Source organism: Ostrea edulis, chromosome 4 (assembly GCF_947568905.1).
Source record: "Ostrea edulis chromosome 4, xbOstEdul1.1, whole genome shotgun sequence".
Classification (NCBI taxonomy): domain Eukaryota; kingdom Metazoa; phylum Mollusca; class Bivalvia; order Ostreida; family Ostreidae; genus Ostrea; species Ostrea edulis.
The window spans coordinates 33187558-33204989 of NC_079167.1; the positions used below are offsets into that span (position 1 = coordinate 33187558).

The window sequence follows — 17432 nt, forward strand, 5'->3', positions numbered from 1 at the left end:
TAATTAGTAAGGTTTAATTTTGACTTATGGATTGGTAGGATCTGATTTTAACTTACAAGGTTGTAAGGTCTAATTTTAACTTACGGATTTGTAAGGTCTAATTTTAACTTACTGATTTGTAAGGTCCAATTTTAACTTATCGATTTGTAGGGTCTAATTTTAACTTGTCGATTTGTAAGGTCTAATTTTAACTTACTGATTTGTAAGGTCGAAATTTAACTTACCGATATGTAAGGTATAATTTTTATGCCCCCCTTCAAAGAAGAGGGGCATATTGGTTTGCACCTGTCGGTCGGTCGGTAGACCACATGTTGTCCGCTCAATATCTTGAGAACCATTCACTTGATCATAATAATATTTCATATGTGGGTTGGTTATGGAAAGAAGAGGACCCCTACTGGTTTTCAGGTCAAAAGGTTGAAGGTCAAGGGTCAATCTACTCTGGACATAGGAATATACTGTCCGCTCAATATCTTGAGAACCATTTGCTTGACAGACATCAAACTTAGTACACTGGTACATATTCAGGAGAAGATGACCCCTATTGATTTTCAGATCACATGACACCTATTGATTTTGAGGTCGCGTGGTCAAAGGCCAAGGGTCAAACTGGACATAGGAATATACTGTTCGCTCAATATCTTGAAAACCCTTTGCTTGACAGACATCAAACTTGGTACACTGGTACATCGTCAGAAGATGACTCCTATTGATTTTGAGGTCACATGGTCAAGGGTCAAACTGGACATAGGAATACACTGAACATTTAATATCTTTCGAACCCTTTGCTTGACAGACATCAAACTTGGTACACTGGTACATCTTCAGGAGTTGATGACCCCTATTGATTTTTAGGTCACATGGTCAATCCACTCTTGACATAGGAAGATATTGTCTGCTCAATATTTTGAATTGATGATACTACTCTCAATTAAATGATGTGTGTGTGTGTATAACCCTTTTCAATTTTTGCACCATGGGGGGCATATGTGTTTTACAAACATCTCTTGTTACTTACCGATTTCTAAGATCTAATTTTAACTTACCGAACTCTAAGGTCTAATTTTAACTTACCGATTTGTAAGGTCTAATTTTAACTTACTGATTTGTAAGGTCCAATTTCAACTTACTGATTTGTAAGGTCCAATTTTAACTTACTGATTTGTAAGGTCCAATTTTAACGTACCGATTTGTAAGATCTTGTTTTTACCGGTACAATTTGATTTTAACTTATCAAGTTGTAAGGTCTAATTATAATTTGTGTGATAAGTTCTAATTTTAACTTACCGATTTGTAAGGTCTAATTTTAACTTCCCGATTTGTAAGGTCTAATTTTAACTCACTGATTTGTAAGATCTAATTTTAACTTACTGATTTGTAAGGTGTAACTTAACTTAGGGCTATTCCAGAAATAAATACATGGGGGGGTCGGGAGGCACCTTTTGTATATTCCAAGCACCCATAAAAAAAAATTAAAAATTACCCCATGACCCATCAAATTAATAAACTCATTTTACAATGACCCATCTAATAAAAAAAAACTAACCAGACCCACCACAAAAATATTTTTAAAAATGAAAACGGTAAAATCTCGCGAGGTTTTCGGGACAAATATTCTAGTCAATGACGCAGTAATGCCTGTGCGACATTGTATCACAGTAGTTCTGAAGAAACGATGTCACATCAACAATCAAAGGCATCTATGGCGGGAATGTTGGAAAGATTGGGAGTCCAAATGATGCTATTATCATGAAATGGGTATGGATATGTTTTTCCACGAATCGTTCGTCTTCTAATGGAGCCCGCGCCCGGAGGCCTCTATATCACCATCACACCGACTGATAAATATAACGCATCGGTACCCTCGTATAAATCAACTAAGGTTTGCCTATTTTTATAAGAAAACGGAATACCTATTGGTTTCAAAATATTCCCAAAATCGATGCACTGTAAACTGTAATAATCTACAGAACAGAGTTCGCCGCCATCACGTCCAAAGGGACTCTACTAAATGCGCCTCTAATGGAAAACGTTCACTCCCAGACGCTTGATTTTTATCGGTGGTTAGCTGAACGCTTGAATCAAATGTAAACAATATGGCGAACCGCTATTTCGCACTGACGGTGGTGCAGTTGAAGAAGGAGCTTGCCTGTAGAAACGCCACGACGCAAGGAAGGAAGATAGATTTAGTTAGACGGTACATTTAACTTCTTTCTTCTGCTGTTTTACCGAAAAGTTTCATTTAAAAAAAAACCTGTAAAGTTAGGCTGTGTTAGCATATAGTCACGATAACTAGATCTGGTATGATTACATACTAGTACGCATTTCATCTCGAAAAAGATATTCGCACGGGATATTGCTTGACTTCTCAGAGTGTGGTCTACATACTTCTTTGGCTGCTATATTTGGGTTATCAGAATCTTTGTTTTATTTATCAATATAGGAATTTTAATCAACAGCAAAGGGATTGGAGGGGGGGGGGGTATTCAAAGGCTCATGACTATGCTTGAGTCTCATTCTGTATATAAAGCCTTTATTGTATATTCTGTCAGCATTCATAAATCTTCAGGGGATCAAACCTGAACATTTACTGTCTTAAAGGTTAAACTTGTCATAAAGTTCCCATCATTCCTTAAAATGCTACATACATGTATGTAATGTACTCTTAGTCTATCATCTTGAATGATGTATTTGCCCGTTTCAGATTAGAAGCATATGACAGAAATGCCAATTTCCAGCAGCCACCTGTTCTGTTACCAGATCCTTTGGACGTAAACTGGCCTACAACAGGATTCCAACAACTCAATTCAGAGCACAGGAAATTACTACCTTCTATTACAAGGGAACAGATAGAAGCCTATTTTCTCCATAGACTTGCTGGTATTTATGCATTGAAAGCAATGATAGTTTTCGTTTTTCTCCATAGTATATCTCATTCAATTCATTCCTTGCAAATGATAAAATAACTAGTGAAATGAACATACACAGATCTGAAATTTTTTTTCCAGGTGGTAGTTGCTAAATTATGGGGGGGGGGGGGGGGTAGTGTTAAATAAAGTCCATGGTTATCTGCATATCATATGCAAAAATTATGGAAAATAAATACTTTTTTTTCAATTCAGGAGAGAGGTCCTTCCTTACCCTTGAAGAAATTGTTATGCTTAAATAAACATCATTTTATACACCCGGTACAGCACAGGCACTTGTTTCTGTAAATAACTTACGACCTCTGTATACTAATAATAACACATAAGTTATTTACAGAAACAAGTGCCTGTGCTGTACATGCATGTATTATGATTCACTTTTGTCATGAATAAATATATGCTATATCATATTTCAGGAGATAATGAAGCGGCATGTGATATCAAGGCAGTTAAGAATGGGGAACTATTGTACCAATCCGAGAGAGTTTTGGCATGCTCAGTTATCATTGAAAATGATGTATTTTTTACTGGAATAGTCAGTGCAGCCATGAAAAATAAGGTAATTATCAAAAATTTTATTCAACGCAATTTGATATTTAAACATGGTATACGCTTTATCAAGTTTTTGCTTTAATCAAGAATATTTTAGTAGATATTTCCAAATAAATATTCCGGGGTATATGAATAAATAGTCAGCAGTATGACACTGAAAAACATGTACATGTATGTGTAGTTTGGTCATTTAAAAAATATATACATGTATATTTCAAACCAAATCACTGAATACTTCAAAGAAATCACTGTCTAATTTGAAAGGTTATTACAGGTCACATACAGCTATAAACTAAGGCTGGAGAAAGAATCTGGAGATGTGCTAAACTCACACTGTGAATGCCCTGCAGGGAAAGGCCCAAATGGTACATGCAAGCACCTAGCTGCTTGCATGATTATGCTTGAAAATTTTATTGAGAATGGTGAAGTGGCGGTGCAGAAATCATGTACAGAAAATTTGATGATGTTCAACAAGCCAAAGGCTTCCCATAAAGGTTGGAATATAAAAATATGCATGGACAACAGCATATAATTACATAAAAGTAGAAAATTCAAATTTGAGTCAACTTTTCCATCTTTGTTGATATATACAATGTGTCATATTATATAAAATTGGGATGTACAATTAACAAATTCATGTTCTTTTTCATGCATTCAGGATCTCCAGTCAAAGTTGAAAAAATTACAATTGGGAAGAGAAAATCAGCCGTTCATTTGGATGACCCACGACCAGAAAAGTTTAGGAATGTAGAGGGCATGCAAGACCGGGTCAGAAACCTATTAATCAACTATACATCAAATACTTCTGAAGACATTGCATTTCGTTATCTTTATGAGAGAGCAGATTTGAAGGTGACTTACAAATTTTGAAAAGTCAATACTTATTTAATTTAGATTCACCATGGAGTGTGACCTTGAATGTAATTAATAATACATCAGGGCATTTAGCTTTTTGGTCAGTTTGTCTTTTGAATGCCAAGTGATGGGGCTTCATATGTAAAATAAAATCTTTCTTCTTTCTCACAAAATTTGTGACCTTGACTTTTTTTTTTTTATTTCACTTTGTCATTACTTAATATATCACATTGGGTTTTGCATGTTTTTGTTGACCTTCGCATATGACCAATATGTTTTTAAACCTAACTATAACTTTGCCTACATTTCATGTTTATCTAGTCTTAATCTTATCTTTGAAATAATGTGTATATATAATGTGTACAGTTTTCATACAGTATAATAAAATTTTACTTATTTTCAGTCTGCAATTCATGACCACCACTACTTATCACTGCCTTTCACAGAATACTGGGTGGATAAAGCATTACAGGTACTTTCAAAATCATAAAATAATTTGGAGATGGGACTTTATGGCTAAATGAATTTTTGCTTGCCGCAGAACTGTATAAAACTATATAAGTACATGACATCAATTATATATAAAAAAAATAGCTTCATGTATTACCTATCAACTAAGATCAGACATATATATTATGACGATTTATGATTAAAGCCTTTTCTAGATTTTTTCTCCCTTTCATTGCACAGGTAACTGAATCAGAGGTGGCAAGTATTGAAAAAGAAACAAGGGGACAATCTACAAATAAGAGATGGTTTGCAGAGAGAATGTGGAGAATCACAGCATCAAATTTTGGGCAGATTTCAAGAATGACAGACAGACGTAACAAACAGAAGCTTTGTAAATCATTGATATCTATCAAGAGCCTCACCACCCCTGCAGTCACTCATGGAAAATCATATGAAAAAAAAGCAATCAAAAAGTTTGAAGATAACCACAACATAAGAGTTCATGAGAATGGTTTATTCATTTGTTCAAAAATGCCATTTCTAGGTGCAACACCAGATGGCGTTATAGATGATAAATATATAATAGAGGTGAAATGTCCTTATAAAGGGCGGAGACAAGAAATCAACACAAACACAATGGAATATTTCACTTATTTAGAGGTAGTGGGTGGGGAAATCAAGCTGAAAATATCTTCCAATTACTATGATCAAATTCAGGGACAACTGTATATAAGTGGCAGACAATTTTGTTATTTTATTGTGTATACACTAAAGTCACTATTTGTAGAAATTATTGAAATCAACAGAGAATACTGTGAAATGTGCCTTATACCAAAACTGGAGTCGTTTTATACAAAACATTACAGACCTTTCATTGCCTCAAATTTATAAATGATTGCAAATTAGGCCAATTAAAGTTAATTGATAGATTATCATCCCCGCCCGCCCCTCAAAAAAGGGCCCATCCCGATTTTTTTAATGCAAAAATTATGATTTCAAACAAACTTGCTTCCCAGTGACATGAGTGAATGATTAAAGTCACAGAATGTTGTTTTATATATATATATTCTACCAAGGAATCTTTGAATTCCTTACTTGATTAACACTTTGTGTGATGTCTGTTTTCATTAATTTTTTTTTCTCAGGAAATAAAAATTAAAAAATTATATTCTCCCACCCGCCCCATTTTTTTTTTTTGGACCCCAGATGATAATCTACTAATTAGGTTGAATTGGCCTTACTTTGAAACCACCTCCTTCTGTACTACTTAAATGTATGCTACAAATGAAACAATATATTTCCATAAAATTGACTACATGTTGTGAAGTATTGCAGGGAACACTTCAGATTGCCTAATAAAATTGCCCCCAATATGTAATCTGAAATTTTGGACTTTTCATTATGTCAATATGGTGTGATATATTCTAAATTTAAAAATATTAACCAAGGCAATAGCTTGGATCAGTATTTTCAAACTGAGTAAATATCAGAATAGAGAGAAATTTTATGATGGTGAATATCTTACAATGCTAACAAGCATATCTTATATGAATTATATTTAGATAAGTAAATGCTAGTGTCACTACCTTCATATATATATTATTCATATATGTATGAATTCAATAAAACCAATTGTCGAGGACTGATCAACATAAAATGTGATTAATTCACAAGAAATGATATGAATTGAGAAAATCTGTTTAAAACTGCACATCATCATTTAGCCTCTTTTGCTTTAATATCATCACAACTTATGCAAATTTATCTACAATTGACCTTCTAAAATTGCTTAGCACAAAGCAGATATAAATGATTCGGGATCCAAGCTGAATTTTGCTGTGACTAAGTTCATTCTTTAGAATTTTAAAACGTTTTGCCAGACCAATGACCCTTTCTACATGTATGCGTTTTGAAGCTACACGTCGATCATGTACTACTTCATGGGCTTCAAGTTGGGATTTACCTTTCAAAAATGTTGGAGTATTTACTTGAACATCCTTGTTAGCAAAGAGATCTTGCACCATGATGCCTCGATCAGCCATGATGCTGTCGCCTTTCTCAAACATACCATCTTTCAATAAATCAGATCTTTCAATAATCATTCTATCACTTGCAGACCCACCATAAGCATCGGAAACATATGACACAGCCCCTCTGGGAGTCACTCCAATCATTGCCTTTATAGTATTTCTATGCTTATAATTTGACCAAGTAATGGACTGAGCATTGACGTCTGACGGCTTCTCAACTGGTATTTCGGTGGCATCCAGTATAACCCTAGTGTTTGCAAACTTCTCTGCAAAATTTGAAGGCATAAAATCTTGAACTGTGTCTTGTGATGGCCATATGTTCATTTCCTTTAACTGGAAATACAAAAAATTTATCCAGGTTGTTACAATCCTAGATACAGTTGACACTGAAACTTGAAAGAAAAGTGACAATTCAAAATCCTCTTTAGCCTGTCTCAATTTCATCAAAGTTAAAAAAAGTTGATCCCTTGGTTCTAAAGTTACACATTTGTAATCTAATTCATTTACACATGGACCAAGACAGTGATAAAATATCATAAACTGATCGTAATTACTGAAACCAGTGTAATACGAAACAGCATCTGCATTATCTTTAAAATTTTCAATGGAACATTTCATAGCAAAGGGATTTTGCACAAATTTTTTTCCTAGATCCTGGATTTCTGTTGGTGTTTGATCAGTCTGCCCAGTCTTTACTGTATGATCTATAACCACTTCTTGCTGTACACCTGTAATATACATGTACAAGTAAAAATAGGTGGAGATTTCATGTGTCTTACCAATACAGTAACTCGCTTAAATCTTTAACTGAAAGTACAGAATGTTTTTCAGTTCTTTTGATGTGGTGTATGTTCTTTTTTCCCCTTTTGGACTTAACCTAACATAACTTAAATGCCCTATCAGCAAATTTCTGACATTGCATATATTTGTGGACTTTTACATTGTGACATAATAGTTAAATGGCCTATCAAAGCATTGTTTTACATGCAGTGGATATGGCTAAATGCAGACTTAAAGATTCCTTTATGTCTGTGCATGTGACACAACAAGCACTAAAGTATCATCATTATACCCATGGCCATAATGTCAGGTTCCTCCAATGGTTGGTTTCTCCTCTTAAATCTTAACTGTCTTGGGCTTGGGCCAGAAACTTCCTCCCCAGGGATCAGAATGGAAGGAACAGCATCTTCTTTAAGGCGAAGGCGGTCAGCTGAAAACAAAATTTCATTATCCTTATAGCAAGATGATGGTTTGCTCTTTCAATTTTCTTAATTTTTGAAAGACTTTTTCATTTTTTGTTATGAGCTTGTTACCAAAAAAATAAATACATGAATTAAAAGGCATATTTTAAATCACTTAATTCATGTTTTTGATTGGATAAAGTTTAAAAACATTTATTTTTTTTGGTCTGCAAAGGCAAAATGGGGTAGGGTTTATTTAAATATATTTCAACTTTTGAATATGCTAATTGTAAAACCTGGCATACAAATGATATTATGAATGAAAACATTAAGGTACAGTGTCCCCTTCCATCTATGTCATACATTTTGTGACTAAAAAGTGAATTGTTAATGCTTTAATCTTTAAAAAGTCAAAAGATAACTGATTATTGTTGGTAATTAAATTATTCCAACACTAATATTGCTGAATATTTATTGTTAGGACTATTCTTTGCTTTACATACACTTTATGTATGGTTATTTGGTTATCTTAACAAGATTATTATAATATCACTTGCCTGTCATTACCATTCCCTTCGTCATTCTGAAATATAAAAGAAAACAGAAAGCAACACGAACACATGCAAATCAAATAAATGCAATGTAATTCAAAGTTCTTGCACTTGTATGTACATACAAGCAATATGAAATCATTAATGCAATACAGGCTAGGAATTGCATCATCTGAACTGACTTTATTGTTAAGAAGACTGACTTGTTCTAAGAAATAGAGGAAGGAAGCTCTAGTATATAGCCAGAATTTATAAGTGATGAGCCCTTTTATCAAAATTTCCAACACGCAACAAGAAGCAATTACTTGGCCTGTATTTATGACATCAAATTGAAACTCAAATTGAATATGAATAAAAACGGAAGACAAATATCATCATTAAGTTTATAAAATGTGTTTTACATTGATAATGATCGATATTATGGCTTCTAACCTGACGTGTCCCTGTAATCACTTTCGCAGAAGTGAAGGTGGCAAACAACATCTGCATTCTTAGGCTCCCACAACTTTTTTGATTTCGGATCAATTCTTTTGATTGCAACAATCCACTGAAAACGTTTATATTTGTCTTTTGGGAACTGATGTCCACCATAATTACTACAGAGCGGCACAGAACAACGCTGTGGCATGTCGACGATCACTTGCTTCGCGCTTTGTTTACCGTGGATTCAAGCGTCTCAAACGCACAGTTAACCACCGATACCTCATCGTCATAAAATGAAAAACCAAACCGGACGGGTGTTTTCCATTTGAAGAGTGCCGTAATGGAAAGTTATGCGCTGCAAAGAGCGACAACTCGAATAGTTCTATGTTATTTCCGATTTCGAAAGCACGTTTTCAATTTTCCCTCCGACGTTTTGTAACCAACACGACAAGAGCGACAATAAAAATATTCTGAAAACTCAACACCCACGTGGCACAAAATAAAACAATAGAAACTACCCACTACCCATAATAAATATTTTTTTAACAGTCCAACCACGGACCAATTAAAATATGAAAAAATACGATCACCCACACAAAAAAATATCGTTTGCCGCCCGACCCCCCCATTTGATCATTTCTGAAACAGCCCTTACCAATATGAAAGGTTTAATTTTTACTTACCGATTTGTAAGGTCTAATTTTAACTTACTGATTTGTAAGGTCTAATTTTATCTTACCGATTTGTAAGGTCTAATTTTAACTTACCGATTTGTAAGGTGTAACTTAACTTACCGATTTGTAAGGTCTAATTTTAACTTACCGATTTGTAAGGTGTAACTTAACTTACCGATTTGTAAGGTCTAATTTTAACTTACCGATTTGTAGGGTCTAATTTTAACTTACCGATTTGTAAGGTCTAATTTTAACTTACCGATTTGTAAGGTCTAATTTTAACTTATTGATTTGTAGGGTCTAATTTTGATTTATGGATTGATAAGGTATACATATTAAACAGTATTTTGTTTCCAAAGCTTTGTTAGTATGATAAACTATGAAAAATAATACGATTTGACAGATTATGTACGGGTATTAATGGAGTACTCATCTACTGAATGTAAGGAGAAAATTATGATTTTCTAGTACGAAAATATGAAGGAGTGACGTTTATGGACAGTTGGTCCTTGTGCACAAGCGCGTGAGAAAAATATTGTTAGAAACATTATGGGAGTTACGGTATATAGTCGTACTGAATGTTGATTTCATGTTAAACATAGAATTTAACTCCCCTTGTAATGCTCAAAGTAGTTCTCTCTATCCTGTTTAATCCCGTCTGACTGTATCACTAAATATGTCCTGTCAACAGCCTGCAGGCCGTGCACGCTTTCCTGTCGCCTTGTAGTTGTTTACTTTGGAAATGTCACATGGTTATAAATATTTCAAAATGGGGCATTCACTATCCGACTCAGAGAATACATGAATAAATAGGAAATTAGCTTGATTACCTTTCAATCCGATGGAGTTCAATTGCATAATTTGCAGAAAGTGTATAACTTACATAGCTTGATATGAAATGCATGCTTTTTATTCCTACGGTGACATCCAAAGAATACAGCTTTAAATCATGGATTGCATTGGTCTGATTTTAACGTACAGATCAGTAAGGTTTAATGTTAATTTGCTGGTTGGTAAGGTGATTGGTGAAGTCAAATTTTAGCTTACTGATGTGTAAGGTCAGATTTGTAATTATAGATGGGTCGAATTTCAACAGAGGGATTGGTAAGTCTAATTATAACAATCCATGGAGATTGCCCCCCCCCCCCCCCCCCCCCCCCCCCCCTTCCCCCATCTTCCCCATTAATTGTAATGATTTCTCAGGATACTGCTAGATGTGGATAATTCATGATTTATCACATCTCACTAGGCGGATGTTCACAGTAACACAGTACTAATGATTAGTGTATCCCGTTTCTCAGGTGCTGCCTTCACCAGGTTTCAGACAATGCGGCTGCAGAAGATTTTCCCAGAGGCCCTGGCTGAAAAGTTGATCAGCTATGGAAGCTGTCAGTTTCCAACCCTTGGGTTTGTAGTGGAGCGTTACAAACAAGTCCAGGCCTTCATACCAGAACCGTTCTGGAAAATTAAAGGTTCTTAAGTTCAATGGAATATTGTTTTTATTAATTCAAAAAGTAAAAAGTGTATGTTGGAGATTTTTCCAAATTTCAACATCCTTGTTGCATTGTTGAGGTTCATAAATTAATTATACATGATTAAATGATTTAAGCTTATGACTTCAACTTTTAATTTGACATGTGTAGATACATGAGATCAGTCTGTTGTTTTGAAAACATACGAACTTATATGTATATTTTATACAGATTGCCTGTAACTGACACTATGATATTCTACGATAACACATATTCATCTTCACTATATTTCATCTCATTAATGGAAAATCTCATGATCTGATTTCAGTGACCCACATCTTTGATGATGCTACAAAGTGTGAATTTTCGTGGAAAAGGTAAAGTAGTGGTAGAGTAATAAACAAACTGCGTTAATTGCAATTCATTAAAGAATACGTGTAATCCATACGGTGGCTGCACCTACAGATGATCTGTCGAAGGGAGTGGAGGAACGCTTTTATGTACATGTGTAGATAAATATTTTTTTTGTACTACATTCTCATGAAATACTTTGATTATTTTACGTCCCATTCACTCATATTGAGACATCACAAGCTGTAGGTGAAGTACCACAAATTTAGACCTATACTTGGCAATCTGGGGCATAGCAGTGAGGATTCTTTATCATGCCAATGCCTGCCGCGACACAGGACATCCAGGTTTAATGTCATATCCAAATGACTTGTGATTCTCACTTCTAAATGCTGAGTGTTTGGCGAAGGAGCAATCACTACCTATTTTGACGTCTTAGGTTTGACACGGCTATGGCACAAGCAGGGCTCGAACTCACGATCTCCCGGTTACGAAGCGAATGCTCTACCTTTGAGCTGCATGAAATATGTAGAAATAGCCACTTTAATGAGATGGAAAACCTGAATTTGGTCAAGGTCACTGCAGACAAGGTCACTGCAGACAATACATGCTTCTTTTAAATTCTAGTTGTCACATGGCTATGTTAAGAAACACAGTGTCATTTTATGAATGGTTAATTGAGGTTGATGAATTATGTAAAGTGAAAACTTCTTAGAGATACATTTATACCACATTTTATTTTTTTATAAAAGAATTTTTTGTCAAGTAATTTGTGATTCTGATATCAGGAATTAATGATTTCTTTTCAGAATCCGTTTATTTGACCACAATGCTTGCTTAGTCCTGTATGAACAATGTACAGAGGTGAATACATCTACATCCTTTTACATTTTCTCTCTTCCGTATATTTTAGAGAGATAGATATTGTTTTGTAATGTATATATTTTATGCACAGAATCCAAAGGCAAAAGTGATAGAGGTGAAATGTAAACCAAAGAGCAAATGGAGGCCTGTTCCACTCGACACTGTGGTATGTAGATATAGGGTTACGTATTGTATTTATATAGTTGATATAGGGCTACGTAATGTATGTATATAGTAGATATAGGGTTATGTATTGTATGTATATAGTAGATATAGGGCTACGTATTGTATTTATATAGTAGATATAGGGCTACGTCTTGTATGTATATAGTAGATATAGGGCTACGTATTGTATTTATATAGTAGATATAGGGCTACGTATTGTATGTATATAGTAGATATAGGGCTACATATTGTATGTATATAGTTGATATAGGGTTACATATTGTATGTATATAGTAGATATAGGGCTACGTATTGTATTTATATAATAGATATAGGGCTACGTATTGTATGTATATAATAGATATAGGGTTACGTATTGTATGTATATAATAGATATAGAGCTACGTATTGTATGTATATAGTAGATATAGGGCTACGTAATGTATGTATATAGTAGATATAGGGCTACGTAATGTATGTATATAGTAGATATAGGGCTACGTATTGTATGTATATAGTAGATATAGGGCTGCGTAATGTATTTATATAGTAGATATAGGGCTGCGTATTGTATGTATATAGTAGATATAGGGCTATGTGTTATATGTATATAATAGATATAGGGCTACGTAATGTATTTATATAGTAGATATAGGCCTACGTAATGTATGTATATAGTATATATAAGGTTACGTATTGTATATATATATATATATACCGTATATACTCGCCTATAAGTCGGTCCGCCTATAAGTCGGTTGTATTTTTTAAGGTTATTTTGTAGGAATTTTCCATTGACCCGCTTATAAGTCGGTACAAATTTTTGTCAGAATCGGTTGACAATTTCAAGTCAATGCTCTAGTGTTTTTACCTATGTTTCAAAAAATATTTTGAAAAATTAATAATTATAAAGTGCTCAATATCCAAGCCCTATCAGTTCGGGGTTTAAACGCACCCCTTGATCTATTATGGACAATGATCCCTTGTTGACCTACGCAATTATGGTCTAATTACCAGTACCTGACACTGTGTTTACTTAGTGGCACACGCCTCGCGGTTATGGTGGGGTTCCGGTATAATTCAATGTATCAACAACAGAGTTTTTAAGAGTCAAGAATGATGATCTTAATTATCTTTTAACAATATTTATATAATAGATATAGGGCTACGTATTGTATGTATATAATAGATATAGGGCTATGTATTGTATGTATATAGTAAATATAGGGCTACCTTTGACAGAGCTGTGAAGTAAACAAAATTTCAATTTTGATACACGAGCTCTTTTATATCCTTGGCGGTCTGTTTTGTTATTCCAATAATTCACTCAGTCTCAAATTTCATGAGGAATGAATATCAGTGGTAGTAATATGAAACGTGTTAATTGTAGGAAATGGAGAAATTAGCATCCAGAAAGTTACGCATCAGTGCCAAGGAAACCATGAGGATCGCAGAGAGCCTCTACACCAAGGGGTTCATCAGCTACCCCAGAACGGAAACCAACATGTTCCCTAAGGACCTGGACCTTGTGATGCTGGTGGACGAACAGACCAGAGACCCCAGCTGGGGAGGTAGATATGTAAAAATGTTCATTTCTGTTACACAGCTGGGGAGGTAGATATGTGAAGATGTACATTTCTGTCACACAGCTGGGGAAGTGGATGTATAAAGATGTACATTTCTGTCACACAGCTGGGGAGGTGGATGTATAAAGATGTACATTTCTGTCACACAGCTGGGGAGGTGGATGTATAAAGATGTACATTTCTGTGATAGATGTATAAAGATGTACATTTCTGTCACACAGCTGGGGAGGTAGATGTGTAGAGATGTAATTTTCTGTAGCACGTATTTATCAATCCAGTTCAGTAATGTTATACAGTTGTAGATTAAGTTTTCATGTACCTGCTGTGTTACAGTTTTGTGTCGTCTACGAAGCATAGCTTGGTTATTACTCTGTCCTTTACAGAAGTTATATGTACAGTTAAACTTCATTATCTCGAACACTGATATCTCGAATACCATGGATATGTCAAAGTGATTCGGAAGTCCCATCCACTTATTCTTGAGTATTTTACCCTTGGTATCTCGAATCCTCTGATATCTCAAAGGTTTTTCTTGGTCCCCTCGAGTTCGAGATAACAAGGTTTGACTGTATATAGTATGTGTATTTCCCTCTGTAAGATTCCTTTCTTTTATACCACATTTCAGTCCACCTGCAGACAACTGGTACTCCTTGGAGCACCTTGATTCATAATCTTTTTTCTATATTCATGCAGGATTGCACAATTAGTTATTGTACAAACTAGTTTACATTGTTGTCCTCTCTTTAACCTATCTACATATCGCGAACATACTGTATATCATCAAACATAAAAATATCACAGATAATTTACATACATTTAAGAGCAACCTCAAAAGACGATATTTGAGAATCTTTGAGAATCAAAATAATATTGGGAGATAGGCTATAGTATGATATAGTTATAATATTGAAAACTTTTACATAAGATATGCGTCATTAGTGAGAGCAGCAAGCGACCCCAAAAAGATGGGACCTTAGAAGGACAGAACTGTAGGAAGGTCTCCACTCACAAGAACTGTTACTGCTACAGCCTTCAACATGCATCGGCCAAAGTTTGGCTCATCACTTACAGCTGGTGACATCCCTTCATGAGTGAGAGATGTACAATGGACTGAAAATAACAAATCAATTGATCATCAAAAGATCCATTAAGCATCCATACTCTACTCAATTTGCTATGATTTGATAGGTACATCCAATTTTAAAAATTTCTGTTAAGTGCTTGATTGAGGTGTATTAGCATACTAGGGCACTGTTTTCTTTGTGGAAATCCCACAGAAATATCAGTGTCTGTATGAAGTACACTCTGTAAACAGGGTTATGAGAGCAACAGTTGTCTTTTTTTAATGTTGAGGTTAGACTCCAATCACATGATACTCGACTCAAATTCTGCCGTGCTAGTCTTACTCCGCTGTGCTTCCTAGTCTTACTCTGCCGTGCTTTTTAAACCGTATACAGTGCCTTAGTGGATTTTCCCAGATGAATTTCTGCTTGTTATTAATGGATAGTCCCATGACACGTGATGAATTTTTGCTATCAACACTAATTTTCATTCATTAAGGAAGCAGTTGTGTAGTAAGAATAATTATCATAAAATTGTACTTTTATATTTAGAAATAATATACGATTACAGTCTCAGTGTTTCTTAATGGACAGGATAGTTTTCTGGTATTTTTAAATCGTAAAATTACTTGATTGCTTTGTGTTTGTATTAATGCAAAAATTAAAAACAAAACGACATTACCAATATTGCTTAGCTTAATATTTTATCATTCTATTAGGCTTTGCTAGAGGGATTTTACAAGACAGACCGAATCCAAGGAATGGAAACAAGACGGACCAGGCTCATCCCCCCATACACCCCATCAAATACACAGACGGCCTACAGGTAAAATGTAATGTCCTTTTGTTGTCATAAACACGTTCCTATACACACATGAAGAACATAAATACACCCCATTATGTAGAGACACGTCTTTACACCCCACAAATACATGAACAACCTGCAGGTAAGATGTGATCTTTTGTTGTTAAAGACACCCTATACATCTCATCATGTTTATAAACACACCTATACACCTCATCATGTATTTTGACACCCTCCTATACACCTTTTATTCATAGACATGCCCCTTTATGTCCCATCAAGTACATAGCCACACCCCTTTACACCCCTTCAAGTATATAGACATTACCCCTTTACACCCCATTATGTACATAGACACACCTTTTTAAACCCCATCATGAAAATAGACACATCCATTTAAACCCCATCATGTACATAGACATACCCCTTTATGGGGCAGTACATCTGTCAAACTGTAACACAGGTGTCCTAAGGTGAGCTCAGCAAGGACAGAAACCTCGCGTAGAGTAAAAGGGCAAAAGCTCACACCCCATCATGTACACAAACACACCCATTTACACCCCATCATCTACACAGACACCGTTTTTTTTACACCCCATCAGGAACACAGAAACACCCCTTTACACTCCATCATGTTCATAGACACACCCCTTTACTTCCTATCATGTAGACTGACACACCCCTGTAAACCCCATTATGTATGCAGACACACCCCTTTACAACCCATCATATACACAGACACACCCTTTTACTTCCCATCATGTACATAGACACCCCCCTTACACCCCATATTGTTAACAGACACACCAATGGAAACTCCATCATGTACACAGATACAACCCTTTACTTCCCATCATTACATAGACACACCCCTTTACACCCCATCATGTACACAGACAAACCTTTTACACCCCATCATGTACACAAACACACCCCTTTATTTCCCATTATGAACACAGATACCCCCCTTTACACCCCATCATGTACACAGATACACCCCTTTACACCCCATCATGTACACAGATACACCCCTTTACTTCCCAGCTTGTAATATTTCAGGGTAATGACGCTAGATTATACGAGTTCATTGTGCGACATTTCCTTGCTACCTGTTCTAAAGACGCTCAAGGACAGGAGACTACAGTGACCATTGAAATTGCGGATGAAAAGGTAACATCCGTTCGTGGACAGATTTTACATGTGTCGTACAGTGGCTTCATCTACATGTATACACAAAATGCTGTACTGTCATGTAGAATTACCACCATGTGTTAAGTCCACATTTATTACATCCGTCAGTTTGAAGTGTGAGTGTGGAGATCCTCAAACAATCTTTCATTTACTCTGCAGTATTTTCAAAATTGTTTGTTAACCGTTTCGTGATTTTTCAGTTTTCAGTGCAGGGTTTAATGATCACAGCTCGACATTATCTGGATGTGTATCCGTATGACAGATGGAATGCCAAGGTAAGATAAATAGAATACC

General features: G+C 35.3%; 3 protein-coding genes across 4 annotated transcripts in view; 2 read left to right on the top strand and 1 right to left on the bottom strand.

The window, feature by feature from the left end:
- Positions 1 to 17432, top strand: part of LOC125668966 (uncharacterized) — a 90710-nt gene that overhangs the window by 9086 nt on the left and 64192 nt on the right. The window contains exons 7-14 of the mRNA XM_056161356.1: positions 10945 to 11115; positions 11444 to 11492; positions 12276 to 12330; positions 12422 to 12496; positions 13886 to 14066; positions 15862 to 15968; positions 17007 to 17117; positions 17339 to 17413. Coding sequence (XP_056017331.1) covers positions 10945 to 11115; positions 11444 to 11492; positions 12276 to 12330; positions 12422 to 12496; positions 13886 to 14066; positions 15862 to 15968; positions 17007 to 17117; positions 17339 to 17413 — 824 coding nt within the window. The remainder of the gene's footprint in view (positions 1 to 10944; positions 11116 to 11443; positions 11493 to 12275; positions 12331 to 12421; positions 12497 to 13885; positions 14067 to 15861; positions 15969 to 17006; positions 17118 to 17338; positions 17414 to 17432) is intronic.
- On the top strand, positions 1566 to 6162 carry LOC130054074 (uncharacterized). Its single transcript, XM_056162424.1, has 7 exons — positions 1566 to 2197; positions 2705 to 2880; positions 3344 to 3486; positions 3754 to 3973; positions 4138 to 4331; positions 4738 to 4806; positions 5025 to 6162. Exons 1-7 carry the CDS (start codon positions 2097 to 2099, stop codon positions 5673 to 5675), a joined length of 1554 nt encoding a protein of 517 aa, XP_056018399.1. The 5' UTR covers positions 1566 to 2096; the 3' UTR covers positions 5676 to 6162.
- Positions 5284 to 9295, bottom strand: LOC130046325 (uncharacterized). 2 transcript variants are annotated; one of them, XM_056162426.1, is made up of 4 exons: positions 8979 to 9208; positions 8553 to 8578; positions 7887 to 8024; positions 6536 to 7542 (listed from the first exon to the last, which is right to left on the bottom strand). In XM_056162426.1, the coding sequence occupies exons 2-4, from the start codon at positions 8575 to 8577 to the stop codon at positions 6536 to 6538; spliced, it is 1170 nt and encodes a 389-aa protein (XP_056018401.1). In that variant the 5' UTR covers position 8578; positions 8979 to 9208. The 2 variants fall into 2 exon arrangements, with proteins under 2 accessions (XP_056018400.1, XP_056018401.1); XM_056162425.1 differs by having other exon boundaries at positions 5284 to 7542; positions 8553 to 9295.